The 23,710-nt window shown below is 35.6% G+C and overlaps 3 protein-coding genes and 1 long non-coding RNA gene across 12 annotated transcripts in view; 2 read left to right on the forward strand and 2 right to left on the reverse strand.

The window, feature by feature from the left end:
* The window catches only part of LOC128861382 (transmembrane protein 134), a 55,994-nt gene extending 46,102 nt beyond the window's left edge, over positions 1-9,892 (reverse strand). Inside the window, exons 1-2 of one of the 7 annotated variants that reach the window (XM_054099500.1) lie at positions 9,607-9,892; positions 9,052-9,312 (exon numbers count right to left, since the gene is read on the reverse strand). In XM_054099500.1, the coding sequence (XP_053955475.1) occupies positions 9,052-9,230 (179 nt within the window). In that variant the 5' untranslated portion in view covers positions 9,231-9,312; positions 9,607-9,892. Of the gene's footprint in view, positions 1-9,051 lie in introns of all 7 variants that reach the window. The other 6 variants (XM_054099497.1, XM_054099495.1, XM_054099494.1 and 3 more) reach the window with 6 other exon arrangements.
* A 1,140-nt stretch (positions 9,893-11,032) lies between these two features.
* On the forward strand, positions 11,033-13,557 carry LOC128861383 (protein HBS1). The gene is made up of 4 exons (XM_054099501.1): positions 11,033-11,255; positions 11,327-12,091; positions 12,158-12,310; positions 12,375-13,557. The coding sequence occupies exons 1-4, from the start codon at positions 11,204-11,206 to the stop codon at positions 13,457-13,459; spliced, it is 2,055 nt and encodes a 684-aa protein (XP_053955476.1). The 5' UTR covers positions 11,033-11,203; the 3' UTR covers positions 13,460-13,557.
* A 2,443-nt stretch (positions 13,558-16,000) lies between these two features.
* Positions 16,001-16,956, reverse strand: LOC128861385 (uncharacterized). Its single transcript, XR_008454370.1, has 3 exons — positions 16,873-16,956; positions 16,559-16,706; positions 16,001-16,426 (listed from the first exon to the last, which is right to left on the reverse strand). It is a non-coding gene; the product is annotated as an uncharacterized LOC128861385 (long non-coding RNA).
* Positions 16,949-20,266, forward strand: LOC128861384 (ras-related protein Rap1). 3 transcript variants are annotated; one of them, XM_054099502.1, is made up of 3 exons: positions 16,949-17,184; positions 17,249-17,439; positions 17,594-20,266. In XM_054099502.1, exon 3 carries the CDS (start codon positions 17,987-17,989, stop codon positions 18,539-18,541), a length of 555 nt encoding a protein of 184 aa, XP_053955477.1. In that variant the 5' UTR covers positions 16,949-17,184; positions 17,249-17,439; positions 17,594-17,986; the 3' UTR covers positions 18,542-20,266. The 3 variants fall into 3 exon arrangements, with proteins under 3 accessions (XP_053955477.1, XP_053955478.1, XP_053955479.1); XM_054099503.1 differs by having other exon boundaries at positions 17,253-17,439; XM_054099504.1 differs by lacking the exons at positions 16,949-17,184; positions 17,249-17,439 and adding an exon at positions 17,454-17,514.
* The last annotated feature ends 3,444 nt before the right edge of the window (positions 20,267-23,710 follow it).

Genomic DNA, 23,710 nt, shown 5'->3' on the forward strand with positions numbered 1-23,710 from the left:
TGCCGGGAGTTTGCTAGTTGAGTATAAGAAGAGCAGCATCACAATGGTCAACAATTGTGGAGATCCACAGCGAAGACGTATGAAGTTTCAATATCTCAATAACCGAGCCTCAAACGACTTTGATTGAACCTAATATTCATCAGAATATTTCTCAAATGGGAAACATTTTTTTAAATTTTGCCCTACGCGCAAAGCTCCAAAACAAGCAAACAAAGAGAAATGCGCTGAGCAAACAGCCTTAGATCACCTTAGTGTACATAAGCCCTACTGCAGCGGACCGTCATATTTATTTCATTTCTAAAGCGGTTAACTTTTCATTGAACATTAATTGAGTTAGAGCTTATTATTATCGCAGGTTGTCAGTTTGCCAATGTTTATTTGTTGGTCAGCGATACGCTTCGGCTGTTTACTTGTAGTGAACTGAGCTTATTTGTAAATACCTTTATTTCATATTTACGAAGTATGTTCACCTATTTGCTTAACAATTTAAATAGATTAACACGAGTATGTTTGCAAGCTTAATCAATAGAAGCAATATTCGCTAATGAATAATTAACGCATTCCTATTAAGATGTATATATGTATGTATTCAGCTACTTATTTACCGAAATATGTATATTACATAAATCATCAATAATATTATCTAAGACACCCTCAACAAATTTGAGGAAATTATTTGCATTCCTAATAAATGGCTAAGAATCCATAATATTCTATTGTACAATTCATGCATATTTATGTGCGAATGCAAATATGAACTATTTCTTAGTGAATCGTCTTAATTTGCAAATTATTTTAGGCGGTTAGAGAATATCTTGCCTAAATCGACTTATCAGACGAATTCGATATTAAAATTATTAATTTAGCTGCAATTAATTCAATTTAATTTTGCAATCAAACAAATGCCACATTTTTATCAACGGTATTCCATTAACAGTAACAGCACGAGGGTTGTCTTTTATATTTTTTTTTGCCGCAAAATTAAAACACAGTAACGTAATAATAAAAATGGCTTTTTTGTTTTTCAAAAAACATTCTTCTTGGAAGTCAATGTATATCTGCATTCGCTTGAAATCATTAGGTGTCAAAACCAAACTTTAAGGCGGATGACCCATTAATTCGATCATTTGAGTGCTCAAAAATTCTGTTGTGTGAGCCCATACGTTTGAACTCGTACGTTCCCCCGGCAGTCGGTTCTACGTTCCCGGAACGACCCGGATTTACTATATATCGTGCATGCATGGCGAATGTGTTTGCTGCTACAATAACAAAAACAAGCTCGTATTGTGAAGGGTATCTCGTCTTCAGCGGTTGGTTTTTCTTAATTCTCCGAAAAGTGCTGGCAAACAAATGGTTGCTTTGAGGAGCTTTTACAAGCTGGTGGCAGCAGAAAAAGATGGAGGCCTCCTTTGCGTTAGAAAGATCAGGAGGAGAAGGACTTGGCTGCACTTGTTGTGTCCAACTGGCGCGCGGGTGGCACAAGAAAGAAACGACTGGCGCGCTTTGTTAAACTCGATCAAAATCGCGTAAGCGGTTATCGCGCCAATCAAGAAGAAAAATCGGCAAAAGCCCTGGCAATTGAAAAACTATGCGAAATCCAAGAATAAAATAAATCTTTTTGACAACCATGCAATAAGTAATGTATGCTAACGCCCACTAATTCCCAAGGATACCTCTATCTCTCGATATGTTACTTAACGATCTTGCGTTCTCAGTTGACGCACATCATCGATTTTTTGTGCAAGGATCGACGGCCAACTTGGAACTTGTTGTACCAGCGTGCCGCAGTGGCAAAGTGTCAAAAGTCGAAGCTCTGTAAGTTGATAAATGCATTCCTGTCGCGATAATTCACATCGAAAATCGTAATAAATCGTCGCACGAAAATTTTCACGAGTTAGTTACATCTTTTGAGCGAGATGATGGAAATTCAGAGCAGAGCTCTTTCGTAAGAAAACCACGATTTCTTCGCTCGCCACCACAAAAGACGAATACGCGCTTCACGAATGTATTTCATTGCCAACCAGAGCGAAACCGAAGACGGACATTTAAGCAAAAGAAATAACGCCTCAAGGACTAGACGTAAGGGTAACATCAAAAGAGGTTGAAAAGAATGCAATGGAGACCAATGCGGCGATACAAAACGTGTAATTGCTGCAAAGGACGCAAATAGCAAGCAAGAGAAAAATGTGAATCTCAGCGACAAGCGTTTATTCCCAAAATGCGAGCTGAAGAAGAGGAAGCCGCAGGGAAATGTTTAAGAGTGCTGAGGAAGATGAAAGCAGTTCTACTGAAGAGTATCAATACCTCCATGGATATAAAGACTGGCGTCTCAGAGTTAGACGAACTATTCGACGTCATGGCAAACTGCAGAAGGGGTTGGATTCAAGCTGAGAAAATCGGCAAAGAGCGTCTTTTGTCGAACCAATGAAAGTTACTACTCTTTCGCCCAATGAACACTTTCTGACCGGGGACCGAGGCGGCTGGTTAATGATATACACCGGAGTTAAGGGGTAACACCGCTCTACACGCGTAAAATAAACACGATTTTTAAAGAATTTTTTTGTGTAGAAAGAAAAGGAAAACAATCACTCTGATTTGGGAAGTTATTACTTATATACTAAAATACAAAACTACAAAGTTTGATCGAAAAATTTTACAAAATGGCGGCATTGGAGACATTTTTGTAATGTGGTTTCTCTTGAAGGAGCTCCGCGGCACGCAGCACAGAGGGTGCAAATTTTAATCTGGAACAAGGAAATTTGTTTTTCTTAATCTAGATAAGAATAGCTAGAGAAACACGTAGGGGATTTAAAAAATATTTATTTTTGTGGAATTAGCATGCATTTGAAGGAAAATACTCTATTTTGGACTAAAAAAACGGCATTTAAATAATTATAACAATCGTTTAAATTAATCTATCGAAAATCCCCTACGCTCTTCTCTTAAGAAGGTTATTATACAGACGTAGTGAAAAACCTGATTAAAAATATTTAAAATTGTTTGAGTTATGCTGCGTGCCAATTTCAGAAAACGTGTTTTGAGAAAAACGCGTTTAAAGTTTGGAAATTTGGAGGAATCGTTAGGTAGCAGTCACTAACGCTTGGTTAAAAGCTTAAAATATTTATGAAATAAACTTTTTGTTCTGTATTTTAAAAGGTTCAAAGAATTTTTTAAGCTTATAAAAAAAAAATCAATTTTTTTAAATTTCTACAGTGGTGTTAACCCTTAACACATCGGCAGAGCAAACTCACATCACCGCTTTAAGAGCGTAGGTGGAAAGCCATATCGGTCTTTACAGGGACTTCTAGTGCGCCCCGCTGCATACCGGTCATGTTTTTTATATAAACAGGAAGTCTTAAAATGTTAGAATCAGTTTTAGTATTGTTGCAAGTTTTGTTGCACGAAATACCAATTGATCGTGGTCACTCCTCAGCAAAGTTCCATCTTTAGACAAGGGTTTACTAGGGTTTCCTTTATATTTTGCGCCTTTGCAACTCTATGTGTGTAACGAGCTGTAATTCGATATTTTCATGAAAAAGTTTGGTATTTTTTAGCATAAATGTACATATTTATGTTTTCTCTCGTGAGCTTTATTTGTTCTCTTTTCAGTGAGTTGAAAAATAGAAATCGGAGTTGACATCCCCGCATCAACTAGAAAAATAGGTGTTGCTTAGGAGAGCGTTCCCACGGCAGTCGGTTCTACGTTACCGGAACGACCCGGATTTATATCTCGCCAAGGACTGTCACTTCAGCAGCATTCCCCATATATGTATGGGAAATATTTATGCTTCTCCAACAACAACGACAGGAGAGCACTCCTTCAACCGAGAGTTGAGAAATCCCAAGTGGTAAGCCGGCAAAAATCTGGGCCCAATACCATGCCAAAAGGAAATTATGGAGTGCAATTTTTGGGGAATACTGCAGGAATGACAGTATTTGGCCAGATTTAAGCCTGGGTCATTCTGTTCTGAATGACACCTGTCGTTGTTGTTGTTGTTGTAGCAGTAATACAAGCCCTGTCAGTGTAGTGCATTCAGCAGTCATCTTCGTCAACCTTGTCTAAAGTTAGGCTCAGGTAACATTCTGTTTCGACAATTTGGGTCCAGAGGGAGAGGGGTGTTAGATGAGTGGGTTTAAGGGGCATGTGAAAACACGGTTAGTGTCGTGCGGGGTGTCTTCACATGCAGCCCTGTCTAGAATCATACCAAATTGATACCGGTGGTTTTCCTTGTAGGGTAAGTGCATTTGCACATACATACACACTCCCAACACTCTGACAAATAGGCAATTGAGTTAAATTAGTAATGCAGTTCATTGAATGCAACAACGGAAAGTAAAACAACAAATGAATAATTCGTAAAACAAAAAAAAAAACTGGATGGAAAAAATAAAGCGCAATGAATTTTACCCCGTGCATTGTTGCCTTTGTTTTTTCACTACTCGCACACAAGCAACGAAATTGTTTACAAAACAATTGAAAACAATCATTTAGAGCAAAAACAAAAATTACAGCGCCGATTTAAGAATCATTGACACATTTTGTGCTTTTTTTAAGTTTTTTTAATTTATACATAAATGTACGTACATATATTTTTACTTTATATTTTACATACCTCAAAGTGGCTATTTTTCGCTACAATTGCTTCCATTTGCATTTTATATGTATGTATGCACATGTGTAATGGAGTAAATGTGACTGAACTCGTCGGATAGTAACAAAGCAAATGTAGCCACTTGCGGCCAAAGAGGATATCTACATACATATGTACATGCAGGTTCACCTACTAATAGTGACGTTGATGTTAGCATGAGGTACGAAACGTTGATGATGAGCAAACACGTGAGGGACTGGCTAGCTTAATAGATGAACGTTCTCAAGTGTTCCATCAAATGATTGAGAGCAAAGTAGATATGTATGTATGTATGTTCGAGTACTTGAACTACTTGATTTTTGCGTGCTTATGAATGTTCACATGCTGTGGACTAGCTAATGAGACGATTTTGTGGTTTTGGGTGATGGCTCAGTTACCGTCTAAAACTAATACTAACAAATGTTACCTAAAAGAGACTTCAACAATTTGTTACAAATCGTTGATTTCACAATAAATAATAACAAATAATAAACAATAATTTAGGGTATTAAAAACGATAGCCAGTAAGTCCTACAGTGGAAAAAACGGTTCAGTTTTTTTAAATATTATTCCATCTAATGGTTTTTGGCAGCAGTAAAACTTCAGCAGTTGAAATACAGGTATTGTGCTTGATTTATTGGTTCACTTGATTAGAAGCACTAACCAAATTAGAAAAAAAAACTATAACAAATATAGGGGGTTTTTTAATTTATTATTTACAACTTAATAGTTTTTGCCATTTTGTTTATAAACTACTACGTAAATACTTGTATAAATTCTGCAGGTACTCGTATCCTAATGAAATATCAGACCAGGCAGTTTTAATGATTCGAATTAAAGAATTTTTGTCTTCAAATTGTTGTACACCCCCAACTAAGTCGAAATTTGATGAAATAAGCATAGATAATATCGTTTACACTGCTAGGAAATTTAAGAGGAAAGTGGTGGGCTAATTAAGAATTCGGTGGAATATATGGTTTACTATTACGCCATAGCCGAATGGGTTGGTGCGTGATTACCATTCGCAATTCACAGAGAAAACATCGGTTCGAATCTCGGTGAAACACCGAAATTAAGAAAAACATTTTTCTAATAGCGGTCACCCCTCGGCAGGCAATGGCAAACCTCCGAGTGTATTTCTGCCATGAAAAAGCTCCTCATAAAAATATCTGCCGTTCGGAGTCGGCTTAAAACTGTAAGTCCCTCCATTTGTAGAACAACATCAAGACGCACACCACAAATAGGAGGAGGAGCTCGGCCAAACACCCAAAAAGAGTGTACGCGCCAATTATATATATATATATACGCCATACTATATTAGTAAATAGAACAGTTACAGTACCGATGGAATGAAATCCTCCACCATAGTCCTAGTAAAGAAGTTGAGAAATACTATTAAAACTGAGGAACTTAGACCAATAAGCACCCTTCTAACACATGGGCTGAAAAGTCCCGGGCCTAACAAAGAAAACACATTTTTTTTATTCAAAATTAGCTTTATTCATCAACGTTAATTCCATCAAGAACAACGCAATCATTCCATCGCCGCTCTAACATTTCAATACCGCTTTTGTAGAACGATTTATCTTTTACCTCAAAATAGGCCTCAGTTTCAGCGATAACCTCTTCATCCGAGCAAAGAATTCTAGTTAAAACTTTAATCCGTTATATTCCTCTATTATGAATATTTTTTGATATTCCCAAAGGCCCATCTACTGAAAAGTTAAAGGGTAAAAAAGTTCCACAAAAATGTTGGGAAACAAAACACAGAAAACAAAATAAAGTCAAACGAAAAAGGTGGGAAGGTTTACATTTCGTCCTTAAGGTCTTTTGTGCCTTCTGTTCGTCACAGTACTTCTCTCAAGCCTAGTTCTCTCAATATACCTAAGATGGAACTGAGTTGAACTGTGCGTACAATATATGCCTCTCTTCATTGCCTACTGGCAGGCGTCCATTATTAAAGCAATTATATAAACCTTTACTATAGTTGGGTGTTTCATGCAGTCCGTCTCTAGCTCGGGCGCTACATTCATTTCATTTAATTTCTCTAGATAGCAACAAAGTAAGAGGTAAACAAAGTGTGACTATAAAAACTGCATTCAGACCTGGCAACTCGAGTTGCTTGTTGTCGGCGAATTCTCTTTTTGTGTGGTCCGTTGTGATCACATACGCAACTTCAATGCTTGCACCTGTTTTTGTTGTTTCAACATTCAACAATAACATCGAGCAGAACGAGAACACAAGGCGTGTTCCCACAAAAGTTGCCGTGTCTGAACACAGAATTAGAGTACACATAAAATTATAAAAAAGTCGAATCAGCTGATTTATTGCTACTACTGCTATTTTTGTTGTTGTAGCAGCATAAACTTCCCCACACATATACGGAGAAAGCTGTTGGAGTGACAGTACCTGACCGGATATAAATCCGGGTCGTTCCGTTAGCATAAGAGCCGACTGTCGTGGGAACGGTACTATCTTGTTGATGTGCCTTCCCGTCCACAAAATACGTAGGTATGTGTATTACAACAACTACAGTTGTAGCAGCGACAACGACAAGCAGCGCAAGGCACTCATTTATTATCAAAGTCAATTTTTAAAAGTCGTTAAGCGATATGACTTAGTAATGACAATAACGATGATAAATTCGCAAATAAATTACTAATCAATCAGTCGCTGAATTGATGCGAAGTTGATTTATCAATGAAAAGCGAACTTTCAGTTGCTAAAATACGAATTCACGTTCTAATTTTAAATGACAAAAAAAACGACATACACTTTTTTAATTCCAAATTTCTACGAAAAATGTATTAGGGAAGGAAATGAATAATAAATATAAATTAACTCCTCCTAACTATGCCCCTAATACTTGCACATAGTACTAATTGATAAAAAAATTACGGTTTTTACAATATACCCCCGTAGGGTTACATAAATTGGCTAGAATTTAGTATAATGCCTATCGCTTTGGAAAAAACGGTAAAAAGGGGGTGATAGAGGGGTGTATCCCCATCTTAAAACTGAAAACAGAACCTGCCGGAGGCTTATAGTTTTTAAGTAATTTAATGTTAAAGTTCTATAATTTAGCGAAAAGTTGGTGTTGCCATACACCTGAAATGAAAACGAAGTTCGCACGCAGGGATGTTCAGTGGAAGGTTCATTGTAAAACTGCAGTATTTTTTGCTGTAATTTAAAGTTGAGTCCAAAAAAATAACCCTCATCAGTCCAACTCCGGCTACGCAATCCACAGTATTTTTGCGTAGAACTCCTTTTCGCGTGGGCGGCCTTCGGCCGCGCTTCAAAAAAATAACCCTCATCAGTCCAACTCCGGCTACGCAATCCACAGTATTATTGCGTAGAACTCCTTTTTGCGTGGGCGGCCTTCGGCCGCGCTTCAAAAAAATAACCCTCATCAGTCCAACTCCGGCTACGCAATCCACAGTATTTTTGCGTAGAACTCCTTTTTGCGTGGGCGGCCTTCGGCCGCGCTTCAAAAAAATAACCCTCATCAGTCCAACTCCGGCTACGCAATCCACAGTATTTTTGCGTAGAACTTCTTTTCGCGTGGGCGGCCTATGGCCGCGCTTCAAAAAAATAACCCTCATCAGTCCAACTCCGGCTACGCAATGCACAGCATTTTTGCGTAAAACTCCTTTCCGTGTTAAAACCATTGAACCCAAAATTAAAACATCATATGCATGTATGTAGTAAGCAGGCACAATAACCCCCATTCCCATCATTAACACTAAACTCAAGTACTTGATTTTTGTTTTCATTTGCAGGCATCCGGCAACACCATACTGTTGTAATTCCAATCTTCTTCTTGTTCGCGCTTAAAATTGGAATGTGATTGCATAGGCAAATGAATTTGCATTTAATTTTAATAGATATAATTAGAATATTAGCATAAAAATCGGTAAAAACACGCGTGTGAGTGTATATTTGGTGATTTATAGTGAAATGTTAAAAAATATAGAGTGTAATGTGGCAAATTATAGTGATGTTCCCAAGGGCATTTTGAATGTAAATAATTAAAAAATTATTATTTCCCGATTAATTTAAAGTTATAAAGAGTGTTCCTGAACACCTCACTAACATCTCCACCAAGTTTCATTAAAAAAAACATTATAGTTTGCCAGAAATTCCGAAATAGGCATTGTTCTAAATTCCAGCCCATAATTTTCATATTTAGAAATAAATCCTGGTTTTTAGGTTTAATTATCATCCTCATTTAAATATTCAATCATTATACATATTCAATAATAAAACATTTCTAAACAAAAAATCAATTCTGCATTAATTTCTATAGGTAATTGAGCTCCAAGTACAACATAAAAATATAGCAGGCTAATTTGTGTACTTACATATGTGCATTACATGTATGTATGTATAAACAAGCATAGATATATAAATATATACTCACTTAGGATCCTGTATGCGGATGGAGACATCGTCCGTTGAACGTTGCTTGGCACGAATAGGCGTTGAAATCACTGTGGACCCATAAACGCGTATTGCCTCGTCTGTCTCTTCCTCGAATGCGTCGTGTATAGAGAAACGCTTCTCTTTACCTTGACGCCCAGAATTGCTATTACTCTGCATTTTATTTGCACAATTTTTTGATTTTCGGATGTCGATCTAGTACAAGTCGTATGGTACTTCAGAGTTCGTTTGTTGAACGTGTCTGGAGCAATTGAGTATACTAATTAGGTTAATTGGTATCTATTGCATACCCGTATAATGATTTGTGTAATTGAGACCTTTGTTAAATTATAGTCTTTTTTTATACCTGTATGAAAGAAAACTAAGCAGATTTTGTTTCTTTTCTTAAAGCTGCGTATTGCACCCACGTTGTTTAAATTTCGATTTTTATAGTCTTAATTTTACTAACCGCATTAAATCATGAGAAATTTAATTTACATTTTCAAAACGCATTTTCTGCATCTGCATACAAATATATTCACTTCTTGCACTTTACCTTCAACACTTCGATGATTATTTCTTCGCACTTTGAAAGTTATGTACCTACTCGTAACTTATTTTCAGCATATATGTGTACATAATTATATACTTTTCTAAATCACGTTATTCGATACATTTTAACCGGAACGAAAATTTTGAGCCCAAGTTGTATACTAAAAATTATTGCTTAAATATTTTCACTTTTTAACTTTTCACGAAAAATTCAATAATTTCCTTGCAACGAAAACAATTTTCCCGTTCGCCTTTGTTGCGAAGATTTGACTCAGAGAACGACTTCAGTACGAATTGTTATAGAATATGAAACGCCACTGACAAAACAAGTAATGAGCCATAAGAGGTGGTCACACTAACGATTAACCGCCGCATACCATAAGGCAATAGCTGAGTTTCAATGGTTAATCACCTGGATCTGGTTAATAATTTTGCATGTTAATGTAACAACGACTATGTGATCCTGATAGAATTCTGGTTAATTTTATGATCTGTCCTGTTCATTTTGTGTTTAGTCATTAGTGTGGCAGCATAGCTTGCTGTAATTGGTAATACTTACAAGGGAAGTTAAGCATTTATTTACAAAAAAAAAAATTGGCAAAGCTTTTATTTCAAACATAAATTATATGTTAAATGAGATTTTTTGCAAAAACTATTACGACAAATAGCTAGCTTTTGAATTAATTAGGTCTTCAAAAATGCCGATTTTCTATTTAAATATCAATTTCTGAGAAATGTGTATTATTTACACATCGTTCTTGTTTTATTAATGTTTCATCTTCAGTGTGGTTATGTTTTAAACAACAAATGTTGTGTGGATGGAACATCCCATATAAGATATTTTGAACGAAATAAAGTAATCGTCTGAATCTTGTTTAAGTATCTGGAGTGTATTTAAGACACCAATTCTTACGGAAGAATGTAAGGTCTATAGACATATATGTGTTCCAGCTAGAAACTGAGAAATCATTAACAAAAATGGAAGGAGCGTCGCACTGCTGTTGATGGTCGTAACAGTTATAGACATAAAATAGCGCATTTCAAATTTCTTCTTTTTTACTTGTATTCGGCATTTTAATATCGCAAGGAAAAGTAAATATTACATACATTCACAGAGGCTTTACAGCAAATTTGGAAATAAATAAAATAGTTCAACTTATGCAACAACTAAGTGCAGTTTGCTTGCATTGTTAGATGGAAAACACCGTAGCGAGAAAGTGTGTGTGTGTGCGTATAGTTTCTTGTGTTTGGTTGTTTCTATGGCTTTGGTCTACTCTTCCCCTTTCCAAACAAATAATTCCCTTTCGTTTCGCTTGTTTATTCATTGAGCCTACGACACAGCGAAAGGCGCAACCTTGTATGCAATCATCAGTGACTAATACCGATTATTTCAGAAAAGCTTCATGGTATCGGAATCGATTCTTACATCTCTAATTATTACCTCGCATGTTTTTCATTTGCTGTAGATGATTCGTATTTAGATTTGTTTTCGATGCGGTGGCGAAATTTCACAAACTTGTTTAAAAGTTTTGTACAGTTCAACACATAAAATTATTTGTGAAATTGTGGTTATCGGTGAAACATAAAAGGAATTGACCAAAATGTCGCGTCACAGAATTGTGCGAGCGATGGACTATAACGATGAATACGACAGTGAGCTATATCTTCACAGCAGACTGTAGCTAAGATACAGCTTTTAATTTTTCATATTTCATTTGTTTTAGATTACGATGATGTATATGGGCATTCCGTTGACGATGACAGCTGCATTTCACCGACAGACGCCCAGCAGTGGCTATACGACAGGGCGCGTGGCCAACATAGTATGTCAGCTTTCATTAAAAATAACAAAGACATCCAAGAAGAGGAAGAGATGAGTGAAGAAGTCGTCACCCACGAAAAGGATCGTCGAGATTCTGACAATTTCCAATTGCCTGTATTAAACGACGTTGATCAAGCAAAGCTTACATCCTGCATTGATGAAGTTCGTAACGTTGTGGGCGATCAGGTGTCAGAGCGAAGAGTCGTAGAGACTTGTATTAACTTTGATTATGATATAACCAAAATACTCGACGATATACTTAACAACGAATGTGACAGTAAAACCAAGCAGCACAAACCAATAAGCGAGATTAGAACGTCAAAAAAACTTTCAGTCCAGCCAACTTCATCAGTCGCTCCAAAATTAATAACACCTGATCGGGAAACAATTTCTAGCGTACAAGCGCCGCCAACAATAAAAGTCACTGCGCAACCATTAAGTGAACGGGATATACGTCGTGGGTTTGAAGTTAATTCCCCACAGGTTCAATCATCGCCGGTCGTGTCAGGGAGAAATACGCCTGTTGACGAAGAAGTTAACAAAAGTATATCAGCTGTTAAGATATCCAAAGAACAAGCCCAGCGTGACGCACGAAAACTATACTCGCAGGAGCGGGGTGATCAAAAAGCTCATTTTCATATGATTGTAATTGGACATGTCGATGCTGGTAAATGCATTTAAAGGTACATAAAAAAGGGGTGCACATTTTTTTATCCTTCCAATAACTTGATAGGTAAAAGCACATTAATGGGTCATTTGTTGTTTGATACCGGCAACGTTTCACAACGAGTCATGCACAAGCATGAACAAGAATCAAAGAAAATGGGAAAGCAAAGCTTCATGTATGCCTGGGTACTTGACGAAACCGGTGAAGAGCGGTCAAGAGGTATGCCTACTATAAAATAAAATTTTAGAATTTTTATACTATGTGAGAATTAAATATTCCAAAGGTATTACCATGGATGTTGGATATTCGCGTATTGAGACCGATACAAAGATAGTAACACTACTAGATGCTCCGGGCCACAAAGATTTCATACCCAACATGATATCAGGTGCTACACAAGCCGATGTCGCACTGCTGGTGGTAGACGCATCGCGTGGGGAATTCGAAGCGGGTTTCGAACAAGGCGGACAAACGCGTGAACATGCATTACTCGTGCGTTCATTGGGCGTAAATCAATTGGGAGTGGTTATCAACAAGTTAGATATGGTCAACTGGTCTAAAGACCGATTTGATGAAATTGTAGGAAAGCTGAAGACGTTTCTCAGGCAAGCTGGATTTAAAGAATCGGATGTTACTTTTATACCATGCTCGGGTCTCAGCGGTGAAAATTTAGCGAAACCGGCGGTGGATCCTGCTTTAAAAGCTTGGTACAAAGGGTCTCACTTGCTGCACGTCATAGATAATTTTAAATTACCAGTTAGATCAATTGATCGTCCATTTCGTATGTCCGTGTCAGATATTTATAAAGGGACTGGTTCTGGCTTTTGTATATCAGGCCGCATCGAGACTGGTGTACTTAGCGTTAATGATCGTGTGTTGGTCGGTGCTAGCCGCGAGCAAGCTCAAGTCAAAGGCATACAAATCGACGAATTATCGCAAACAAATGCTTTTGCAGGTGATCAGGTGTCGGTAACATTATCAGGAGTTGATATGTCTACCCTGTCTGTTGGTTGCATTATTTGCGATCCGCAAAACCCCATACCGGTGACAACTCGTTTTCAAGCACGTATTCTTGTCTTCAACGTGACTGTGCCCATTACTATTGGCTATCCTGTGCTATTACATCATCAGTGTCTCATCGAACCGGCCGTGCTGAGTAAATTGCAAGCGCAATTACATAAAAGTACTGGTGAAATTATAAAAAAGAAACCACGAGTTCTCGGCAATAACTCGTGCGCTTTAGTAGAGTTGGAAACAACGCGTCCAATCTGCATTGAACGATACGCTGACTTTAAAGAGTTAGGACGTTTTATGTTGCGTGTGGGTGGCGTCACCATTGCGGCGGGTATGGTTACGAAAGTACGTTAATATTAAGACTCATAAAAATGCAATAAAATTTTGTCCTGTTTTGAGCTACAATCCAATTAAATGCTTTTTATTAGGTAAGAGAAAAGCTTGAACAAAGATTCGAAATTATTACTGAAAGTATGTATGTATATATGTAAGTGTTCGCAAATTTTGACAAACTCCAAATAATTTATTAAGTTACATTTTCTGTAGATAATAGTGAGTAGTAAAGTCATGAGAGAAAAATGAACGTTCCAACGGCAGGGATTTATATTTTAAAAAGGCTTTTTCTTCAGCAGTGTTTCCCAAAAAATTATGAAAATTGTATACAGTTGTAATAACTACAACAGTGAATAAGATTTTACTATAATTGTTATCGTTCGGAGACATTTATTATCGAGTTTTAATTTTTCCCTACGGAAATTTTTTTAATGTAATGTTACGACCTTTAAAGAGTTTTAAGTTTTTATAAAATTACCCCAATATATTTGGTTTTGTTTTTGCTTTTTATCAGATTTTTTATCACCGATTTTATCGCTCGCTTGTACTCGCTTTATTTATTTTTTACTTTATTATGGATATCACAGCGAAATTAAATGAGCTGAATCTAAAACAGCAAGGAAAGGGAAACGCAGCCTATGTTTTGGTAGAAGAATTGATTTGGTTTGAAGAAAAATGTTAAGTAATTTCAAGAAAATTTTAAATTTGACTGTTTTTAATGGCGTCTCCTTTAGTACTCAATTCGCCTTGGTTAGCAACTATTTTACAGTTGTCTCTTTCTACTAGGTTGGATAATATCACAGGCAAGTATGAACTCTTTCGTAATAATAAGTTCACGTATAAGTAGGTGATATATTTTTTCGAGATTAACTCCCAATAAGTAATTAAAAAGCGAGATTTCCCATACAAAATTTCTCTCCCAAAATCCGAGATTTTAAAATAATCCTAGACAATGACCATACTTTTTGTTATAGAACCCTGTGTTTTCTGTGTAAATGCCCATTTACACACGGACACATTTTGTTCGTGGGTGAAGGACGGCCGCGGAAGAGAGAAGGGAATTTGTCTCCTGTACTGGCGACACGCTTTGCTCTTCTTATTCGTATTTCTTATCTTAAAGCAATTTTCGACAGTTGCTTCATTCGTTTTCTTCTTTTGTGGGAGAAATTTCTAAGTTATGTGTTGGTTTTCAATCAAACGGAAGATAACAACGATGACAAACATCCGAACGCTGCTTGGGAAATGCCCTATTATTTTTGCTAGTAAAGTAAGTATAATATAATTTAAAATAGTTATGGGACATGTTTATGCTGATTTCTAATTTTTCGGTGCATTTCTAGATACTCAAGTTAATTATTTACATATGAAGTATTTTTAATTTAATTTTTTTTATTCAAGTATAAGAATTTATAAATATATTTCAATAAAAAAAACAACAAATTATTTATTAATTAACCAGTTTGCATTTTTCATTCATATATTTAAGACACTGTTGTCGAACGCTCTCTGCTTTACATGTAAGCGCGTGCTAGAATACATCCGAACCAGACGATGCTAAAGTATTAAATGTCAAAATGTTGCCGAAAACAATTTTGCCCGTGTGGCCGCGAATGAGACATGAAAAGAGAATTTTCAGTGTCTCCGTGTGTAAGTCCGGTGTAATGGATCATTATTTTTACGAATGTACGAATGAACGAGACGCCAAAATAAAAACTAAATAAAATGGATGCTGTCAAAGAAAACAGGTTTGTATACATAAATCTTATACAATGTTTGTTAGGTTTATTAACTATGCATTCATATTACATAAGCGTGTGTCCATAAACTTGTGTCCTCTTATTACGTATTATAAAATGTAATATCGAATTTTGAATGTGTATTGCTGCCATCATTTTTTGAAACCTCTGTAAACGTCGTTTACGGATTTCCTCCAGCTGTTTATTATTAGCAGTCAATTGCGTAATTAAATTAGGTATTCCTTCTCCTTGTCTTTTTTTCATATCGTTAATAATAATGAAACAAACCAAAAACACCAAAATAATTTATATGAAGAAAAACCTTTCACAAAAGTATTGTTAGTTGATTGACAATTTTGCTGGTAATCTGCCATATGTGATTAATTTTGTGGGTTTATTGGTAATTAATGCATATGTGAACGCACTTTAAGAGGTTACTTTTTCCGAATTCGCTGTAAAAAATAAAGTAACTGTTTTGCTGTAACTGTAACACCCCATTTACACACGGAGACATCTGGAATGGAGACACTGGAAACTCTCTTTTCATGTCTCATTCGCGGCCACACGGGCAAAATTGTTTTCGGCGACATTTTGACATTTTATACTTTAGTATCGTCTGGTTCGGATGTATTCTAGCACGCGCTTACATGTAAAGCAGAGAGCGTTCGACAACAGTTTCTTAAATATATGAATGAAAAATGCAAACTGGTTAAATAATAAATAATTTGTTGTTTTTTTTATTGAAATATATTTATAAATTCTTATACTTGAATAAAAAAAATTAAATTAAAAATACTTCATATGTAAATAATTAACTTAAAATTAAACTGAGTTTCTAGAAATGCAGGAAAAAATTATAAATCAACATAAACATGTCCCATAACTATTTTAAATTATACTACTTTACTAGCAAAAATAATTGTGCATTTCCCAAGCAGCGTTCGTATGTTTGTCATCGTTGTTATCTTCCGTTTGCTTGAAAACCAACACATAACTTAGAACTTTCTTCCACGAAAGAAGAAAACGAATGAAGCAACTTTGACAGTTTGCTTTAAGATTGGAAATACGAATAAGAAGCACAAAGCGTGTCGCCAGTACAGGAGACAAATTCCCTTCTCTCTTCCGCGGCCGTCCTTCACCCGCGAACAAAATGTTTACCTTCCAGAGGAGACATCGTGTAAATGGGCACTAACGCTACCTAAGATCTCAATTCGCCTTGGACAACTGTCATCTTGTCGCGTACGTTGACAATCTGTAGGTGTAAGCAAATAGAATTATTCGAAAAATGTTGGACCTGAGTTAAATTTGATTAGGTATAAAACTATTCAATGCAGTTATTATTGTAAATAACTGTAATCTAATATCCTTATTATGCATAAATTACCTATTTTTCTGCTTAAAGTTTTCGCACAAAAACGTTAAATATATCACGCACACATTTTTGGCGTTGCGCCAAAGCGATACGAACGCCATCGGGTCTCAAAAGTTGTGTGCAGACGGGCCTTAAAAGGTACCCCTGCAAACTTATAAATCTAGAATGATAGAGAGTTGCTCAATTCGCCTTGCGAATACCGGTTAGGTATTTTTTTTTAAATTTGCTTTTTATGCATTTTATGAATTGTATTTATAAATTTAAAAATGAAAGTCGTTTAATTTGAATATTGTTAATTCTAAATCCATTTAAGAACACACTACTACCATTTATCGGCGAGTTGACGACTTTACTTCTCTGCTCGCTATTTTTACTGTCAAAGTACTGGTAGTTAATGGATGCAACCTTGCTGTGACGCGTCGCGCAAAGATACAGAAAATTTATGGTAGTAATTCGTGATTTTCATATTAAAAAGAAATTAACAAACAAATAAATCTTAATTAATACCTCACCAATAAAACTGCGTTTGGTTAGCACATAAAAGTGTAGCAAGAATATTAAAACAAAAAGTGGAAAATCCAAAAACTCAGCAGAAATTGCATTTTCACATTCCATTTTGTGATTGGCATTCGGAACAGGTCAGTTTAATCGCTGGTTTAGTTCAGGTCGAATTATTTGACACAAAATTCGTTTTTTGAAAAGGCAGCGAATTTAAGAATCAAGAACGAGCAGGTAGAAGGAAAAAGGAAAAACCAGGCAGGCGCCTCAGTTGGAAGCAACAGAAACGTAGGAGAGAGGCGCAGTCATCAAATTTGAGTGAAGTTGAGGTAGCATTGGAGGTGCATATAGCGTAGTCGCGAACGACAACGGCAACAGCGGCTGGAAGAAAGAAGGTAAAGTGGAAGGGACAAAATGAGTCATATTAACATGATGAAGTTGAAGTTGATCCGAAAATGTGATTGTGATAAGTTAATTAATTGAATATCCAGCGAGAATTTCGTTTAATTAATTCACACTGTTATTTTTCTTTTTTGTATGCTGGAATAGGGGTTAACATTTGGATTGTGCTTCCGATTTGTGATTTCCAAGAAAAATAAACTGATGAAGTGATAAGTCAAATAACTTAATGAGAATACTAACAGCGTGAAGAAGAAGCAAAGTGCAAGTAACGAAAATTTACCATATCGTAAAATATTCAGAACCAAAGTAGAAGGTCAGAAACAATATTTGCCAATACCATTTAGAAGCGAACGACACAGTAATCGAGAGAATTAGAAACAAAAGTGTGACTGTAAACGCAAAGTGATTACGGTAACAAAGGAAATTTGCAATTACGTTTTCATTTGTAGTACACGACGACGCATAAATTTGCGAGCCATCTCTTATTAGCAACCATACATAATAAGAAGCAGCTGAACACGTCCATCTATTGTTAACGCTATGCGTGAGTACAAAATTGTTGTGCTGGGCAGTGGAGGTGTGGGCAAATCCGCCTTAACCGTACAATTTGTGCAGGGAATATTCGTAGAGAAGTATGATCCCACAATAGAGGACAGCTACCGTAAGCAGGTGGAAGTAGATGGGCAGCAATGCATGCTGGAGATACTCGACACTGCTGGTACAGAACAATTTACCGCAATGCGTGATCTTTATATGAAAAATGGACAAGGCTTCGTCCTCGTATATTCCATAACAGCACAATCAACATTCAATGATTTACAAGATTTACGCGAACAAATTCTGCGTGTGAAAGATACAGACGATGTACCTATGGTGCTGGTGGGTAATAAATGTGACTTGGAAGACGAGCGTGTCGTGGGCAAGGAACTGGGTAAAAGTCTAGCCACTCAATTTAACTGCGCCTTTATGGAAACATCAGCCAAAGCTAAAGTCAATGTAAATGATATTTTCTATGATCTGGTAAGGCAGATCAATAAAAAATCGCCCGAAAAGAAACAGAAAAAACCTAAAAAGTCCTTATGTGTTCTACTATAAGACTACAATTTTAAAACAAATTTATAAAGGAATTATGGTAATGAATGAAGAAAATAAATAAATAGTGAGGATCTATAAGAAAATATTTAAGTACCAAGGAAAATTTTGAGAAAAGCATTGCGATTAAATGTGGATTTTTACGCAGTCCACCTTCCTTCTCGCTGTCTCTCTTTAGATATATATATTGAAAACAAAAAATGGAATACTTGTAATATGATGGTATAGACAAAAAATAATAATTAATTACATACATTCACTCATGGGCGCATATTTTAGAATGCCAAGCTAATTTGTTCATTTTCTCAACAAAACAAATTAATATTGTTTCCTCTCAATAATATACCTTATTCTGTATGAAACCAAAAGGCAAGTCTAAGCGCAAAAATTTAGTAGCGTTTAAGTGAAACTCCATGTAAAACAAACTCAGTAAAAAACAGAAAGCCGCGTTGTCGAAATAATTCAAAACCGTTTTTACAATTTACAAAAAATACTACTTTGCTACTATTTTACAAATTTACAAAATATCTATAGCTAAGACAAAACTTAAGCAGATGTTAGTTTTGAATTAACGCTTGTAAGTAGGAAAGGAATGTATATTATGGTCCTGGTAAAGTCAAAACGATCTTGCACACTTTTTACTTATGCAGTTAAAACTATGTTGCTCGTATGATTTCATACAAAATGTTTCAACGGTTGTAAAGTTTTCTTAATCATGTTCTTATTGCTATTGCTATAAAACTTCAAATTCCATTTATGTGACGTAAAAATGTTTTTGATTACACTCTTGGTATATTTTTACGTTAAAACTGAAATGTTGTTAGCCATAACCGAAAGTACGTAGGCCAAATCGTAATAGTTCGGGTAACCGTTTTGACTTTAAAACCTAAGCGAAGTAAATGCCAAGCAAATAAAGAAAATATAAAAAAAAATTAACGGATGTAAAGTGATGAGAGAATAAGAATTTTTGCCATTTAAGGCACATATTTGTATGTACAATCCAAATAGACCGGCACTTTTATTGCTAGTCTTCTATCAATTTCGTTTCGCCGTTAATTAATGATTATATAGAAGTAATGTAACAGCACTGTCAAAAAAAATAACGATTCCCATGTGCCCTATAAAAAATGAAAACCATAACAAATCAGTTTATCGTACTCATGCATAATATAGTCGACCCCATACATCAAGACCAGAGCAGTATCCGTGACAAAAGGAAATACCTGTTGCGATTACCAGACCAACGATCCCTTCACGAAACAATCAAAACACATACATACGTATGTATGTGAAATACATAGTAGCCACTTTTTATTAATAAATTATTTGATTAATAAATTGATGTTTTCTAGCATTATGAAGAATTGTATAAATCTAAAATAAATGTAATGAAACGTTGCGTAACAAATTAAAATGGTAAAGACTTAAAATCCCCGTATATTTTGAATTTGTTTTTAATTGCTGCGTGGTATATGACACATTTTTAGTAACAGCAAAACAAATTTAATATGTATAATGATCTAAAAAAAATTGTGAACGGTAAAAATAATTTAAAAAAATTGCAAATCGCAACAATATAATATCAGAAAATAGAAGCAAATGCATAAATCAAGAATTAAAGTGTAACAAAAAGAAAAAAATAAGAGAAATAGATTTATTATCTTCTAAATATTAATTAAATGTATTACGTTTATAATAATAAAAGCAAAAAAAATTGAAAATATTAAACATATAATAAAGTTTCATTATACTTAGTCTTGCCATAGATTCTGTGACAAATTTTACAATGCATACGGCGAGAACAAATTCTCAGAAAAACGTTCCGGTATTTTTGCATTTGTTCGTATGCATTGTCTACTCATAAATTATACCCAGTTTCGTGGCAAATTGCGCTGGTTAACAATGGAGTGTGGAGCTAAGGAAAATCGCATTGCATGGATTGCATTACATAAGTTTGGTAAAAGTGCAAGTGATTTTTTCGAATTGCTGAATAAACATATTTCGAGAATGTTTGCATAATAAAACGTTATTCCCAAACGTCTGAAGTGTCAGACAGAAAAAGAAGTGGTTATCCTCGCGTGGTTCGAACCAGTGGGTTACATTTCCCTCTCCATATTGAACCATCCTGAGCTTTTGACAAAACGTAAAAGGTTGTTGATACCTTAAGTATATAGATTATCTATTTTCGTTAAGAAGTAGGATTTTAAAAATCCTATCAGCAATAGCTGAAAGCCGTTCAAGAAAGAATTCGCGGAAATACCCTTAGAAAGCAGAAATACATGTCCAGGATAATGGATGTATCGGCCAGATCCAGGTCAAGACTAATTAGAGATGATCTCCACATAAAAGTCTTCCGTCATACAACTGGTCACCTTTTTACAACGCGCTTGAAGAAAATTAGACTCGACAGATGCAAGGGGCTTCTTTGGTGGCACGCTGTCAATGGCTTGGAAATATTCTATTCACAGATGAGAAATTTGTTTGTTTCATTGTTGAAGAAGTCTTTAATAAGCAAAGCGACAAAATCTAAGCTAAAACTTCTAAAGCCGCTTAAAATGTTGTTTCAAGGGTTCAGAGTGGCCACCATACACTGGTTAAGATCGGGGCAAAAATGTACCAGGAGGATGTCTTAGAAGGCGTGGTAAAGCAGTTGAGCAGTACTCTCTTCAATGGTGAGCGTTGGATTTTGCAGCAAGATTGCAGTCCAGCCCATAAGGCAAAAACCACCCAGCAGTGAGTAAAAAACAATATCCCTGGGTTTATAACCGCGGGATATTGGCCGTTGGAAATCCAGATCTGAATCCATTGCGCCACAGTTTGTGGTCAGAATTGGAGAATGTGGCCTGTCGAAGACCTCTCAGAAATTTTGATAGTCTCAAACAATCATTGGTTCGAGTCAATATCCATGGAAACCGTGCGTACTGCAATAGCTGAATGGCCTAATCGTTTTAAGGCTTGTGTGAAAGCAAATGATTTTTTATATTTACGTGATTAAGTAAAAATAACTTCATTAAAAAAGTATTATTATTTCATACCTTTAACAGATCGAACTTGTAACAGAACTTATGGCAGATTAAATAGTACTGGCACCAAAAAATAGTTATGATGAGATACTTTCTTTGGAAAATTGTTGTTGTTGCTGATGTTGCAATATCCTTGAACATTTCTATTAAGTTTTTGTGCATTTGATAGAATATACAATGAAAATTTAAGTCGTTCTTCTAATATAGATCCGTTTCAACGTTGGTAGTTATATTTTATATTGTTGGAAAAAGTACGTGGACCAAAGTCTTTGATAATCCGCCATTTTTTTCCAATGTGTTTGTATGTTTAAGAAGAGTTAGAATATCCAGTAAGGTTAATGAAGTCTGGAAAAATATTTCCGTAAACATTTCTTTATTGACTATTGACATACATATTATATATGCAACATGTAGCTCGAGAGAAGTGTTTCATTGTTTTTTAGGCCTCTACAATTTCTTTTAAAAAAGGATTAACATCATCTATAGAACAAGTCTATTGAATTTTTTAAATTTTTTGCATTAAATGAGGTGAATTTGAAAAATTCAAATTTTCAAGTGACACATTTATTTTCCTCCTATGCTGATTACGACGTAACGAACTCTGCTTCGTGGTAAAGGAGCACGGTCAAAGCCCGCTTGATTAAGCTCTGTATAGTTCATTTGAGCAATGCGATAAGATAACATAAGAAGAAATATTTTTCATCAGTGCAGTGCCAGATAAGTGTGCTTATATGCGTTTATGTATAGTATTTTTTATATATTTTGTTGCCCAAGCTATTAGCACTGGCAAAGGGTGGGCCAGTCGTTGAACACCAAATTATAAAGAGTTTTAGTGGCAGGCTCTTGGAAAGCAATGGCACACCTACGAGTTTATTTCGGTCATGAAAGAACTTCTCGCAAAAGCTATTTACCGTTTGGAGTCGACATTGAGCTATAGGAATCTTCATTTGTTGGGCAACATCAGACCACACACCACCGAAACAAGCAATTATAGAGTCCACAATAATTCGGAATTTTGTTTTTATATAATATATATGCATATAAAAAAATAAATATACATCAATATAAATTATAATAAATATTTAAGGAGGTAGTAGTATGGAAATTGCTGCCCCAGCCCTATAAGTTGCTGCGTGACTATCATTCGGTAACGGGGGTATGAAACACCAAATGATAGAAAAGGATTTTTTCTGATAGCGGCCACTCCGCGGTAGGCAATGGCAAGCCTTCGAGTGTAATTCTGACACGAAAAAGCTTTTCAAGAAATCTTCTGCGGAGGCAGTATATTTTTTTAGGTCCCTGTATTTGTGGAAAACATCAAGACGCACGCCACAAATATGAGGAGGACAAACACGCAAAAAGTGGTATATACCTACAGTCAACGTCAAAAGAAAGTGTACACCATATATTGTCAAGTTTTGGCTATTTATTTATTTACTTTTTAATTTCAATTATTCTTTTATAAAAACACAGTTCATGCTACAACAAAAACCTTTAAAAGCAAATTTTCAAACTATGTATAAAATTCGCAAGAATTTTCTATTGTAATTATCATCAAAATTAGAAATTTTCTACTGAAAAACTGCAAGTATGCAATTTTAAAGCGCATTGAATTTTAGAAGAGAAAGTTTCAAGTATGTAGATCAAAAATCACACTGATTTTGGGACCTTTTTTCAGTCACGGTATTGTGAATTTCCTGCATTTACCGCCTACTCCACATTTTTTACATGGAAGAAAACACCCAACACCGTCAGCAGAAAACATTGTAAAAAATCAAAGTGGTTTTTGAACTACTAAATTTGCACTTCATTATATCAAAATTCAATGATCTACAAAACTGCATACTTGAAAGTTTTGCAGCAATTTTGATATTCTTTGAGATATCTTTATCTTAAAACTTTATTTGATGATATATGTAAGATTTGGATCGTTTCTGGATTATCCGCATAGCATCTATGTTTAACGAAACTCCACATACAAATTATGGCTTCGTAAACAAAATGGTGTTTCCAGCAGTTTCTTAGAAAAAAGGCTAATGATGTCAATACTCCAAAATCGGTTTTAAACTGTTGACCTCTGCTGATTCATCTTTTCAATATTCGCACGTCTTGGACAACACATGAATCACTCCAGAAGTAAGTTTTCAAT

This window comes from Anastrepha ludens, chromosome 4, assembly GCF_028408465.1.
Source record: "Anastrepha ludens isolate Willacy chromosome 4, idAnaLude1.1, whole genome shotgun sequence".
In the NCBI taxonomy this organism is placed as follows: domain Eukaryota; kingdom Metazoa; phylum Arthropoda; class Insecta; order Diptera; family Tephritidae; genus Anastrepha; species Anastrepha ludens.

Excerpts from the sequence above, each read along its gene's own strand:
- LOC128861383 (XM_054099501.1), top strand. The coding sequence starts at position 11,204 with ATGTCGCGTCACAGAATTGTGCGAGCGATGGACTATAACGATGAATAC. Across the intron at positions 12,092-12,157 it reads AATTGGACATGTCGATGCTG|GTAAAAGCACATTAATGGGT; the intron begins GTAAATGCATTT and ends ATAACTTGATAG. Across the intron at positions 12,311-12,374 it reads CGGTGAAGAGCGGTCAAGAG|GTATTACCATGGATGTTGGA; the intron begins GTATGCCTACTA and ends AATATTCCAAAG.
- LOC128861384 (XM_054099502.1), top strand. The coding sequence starts at position 17,987 with ATGCGTGAGTACAAAATTGTTGTGCTGGGCAGTGGAGGTGTGGGCAAA.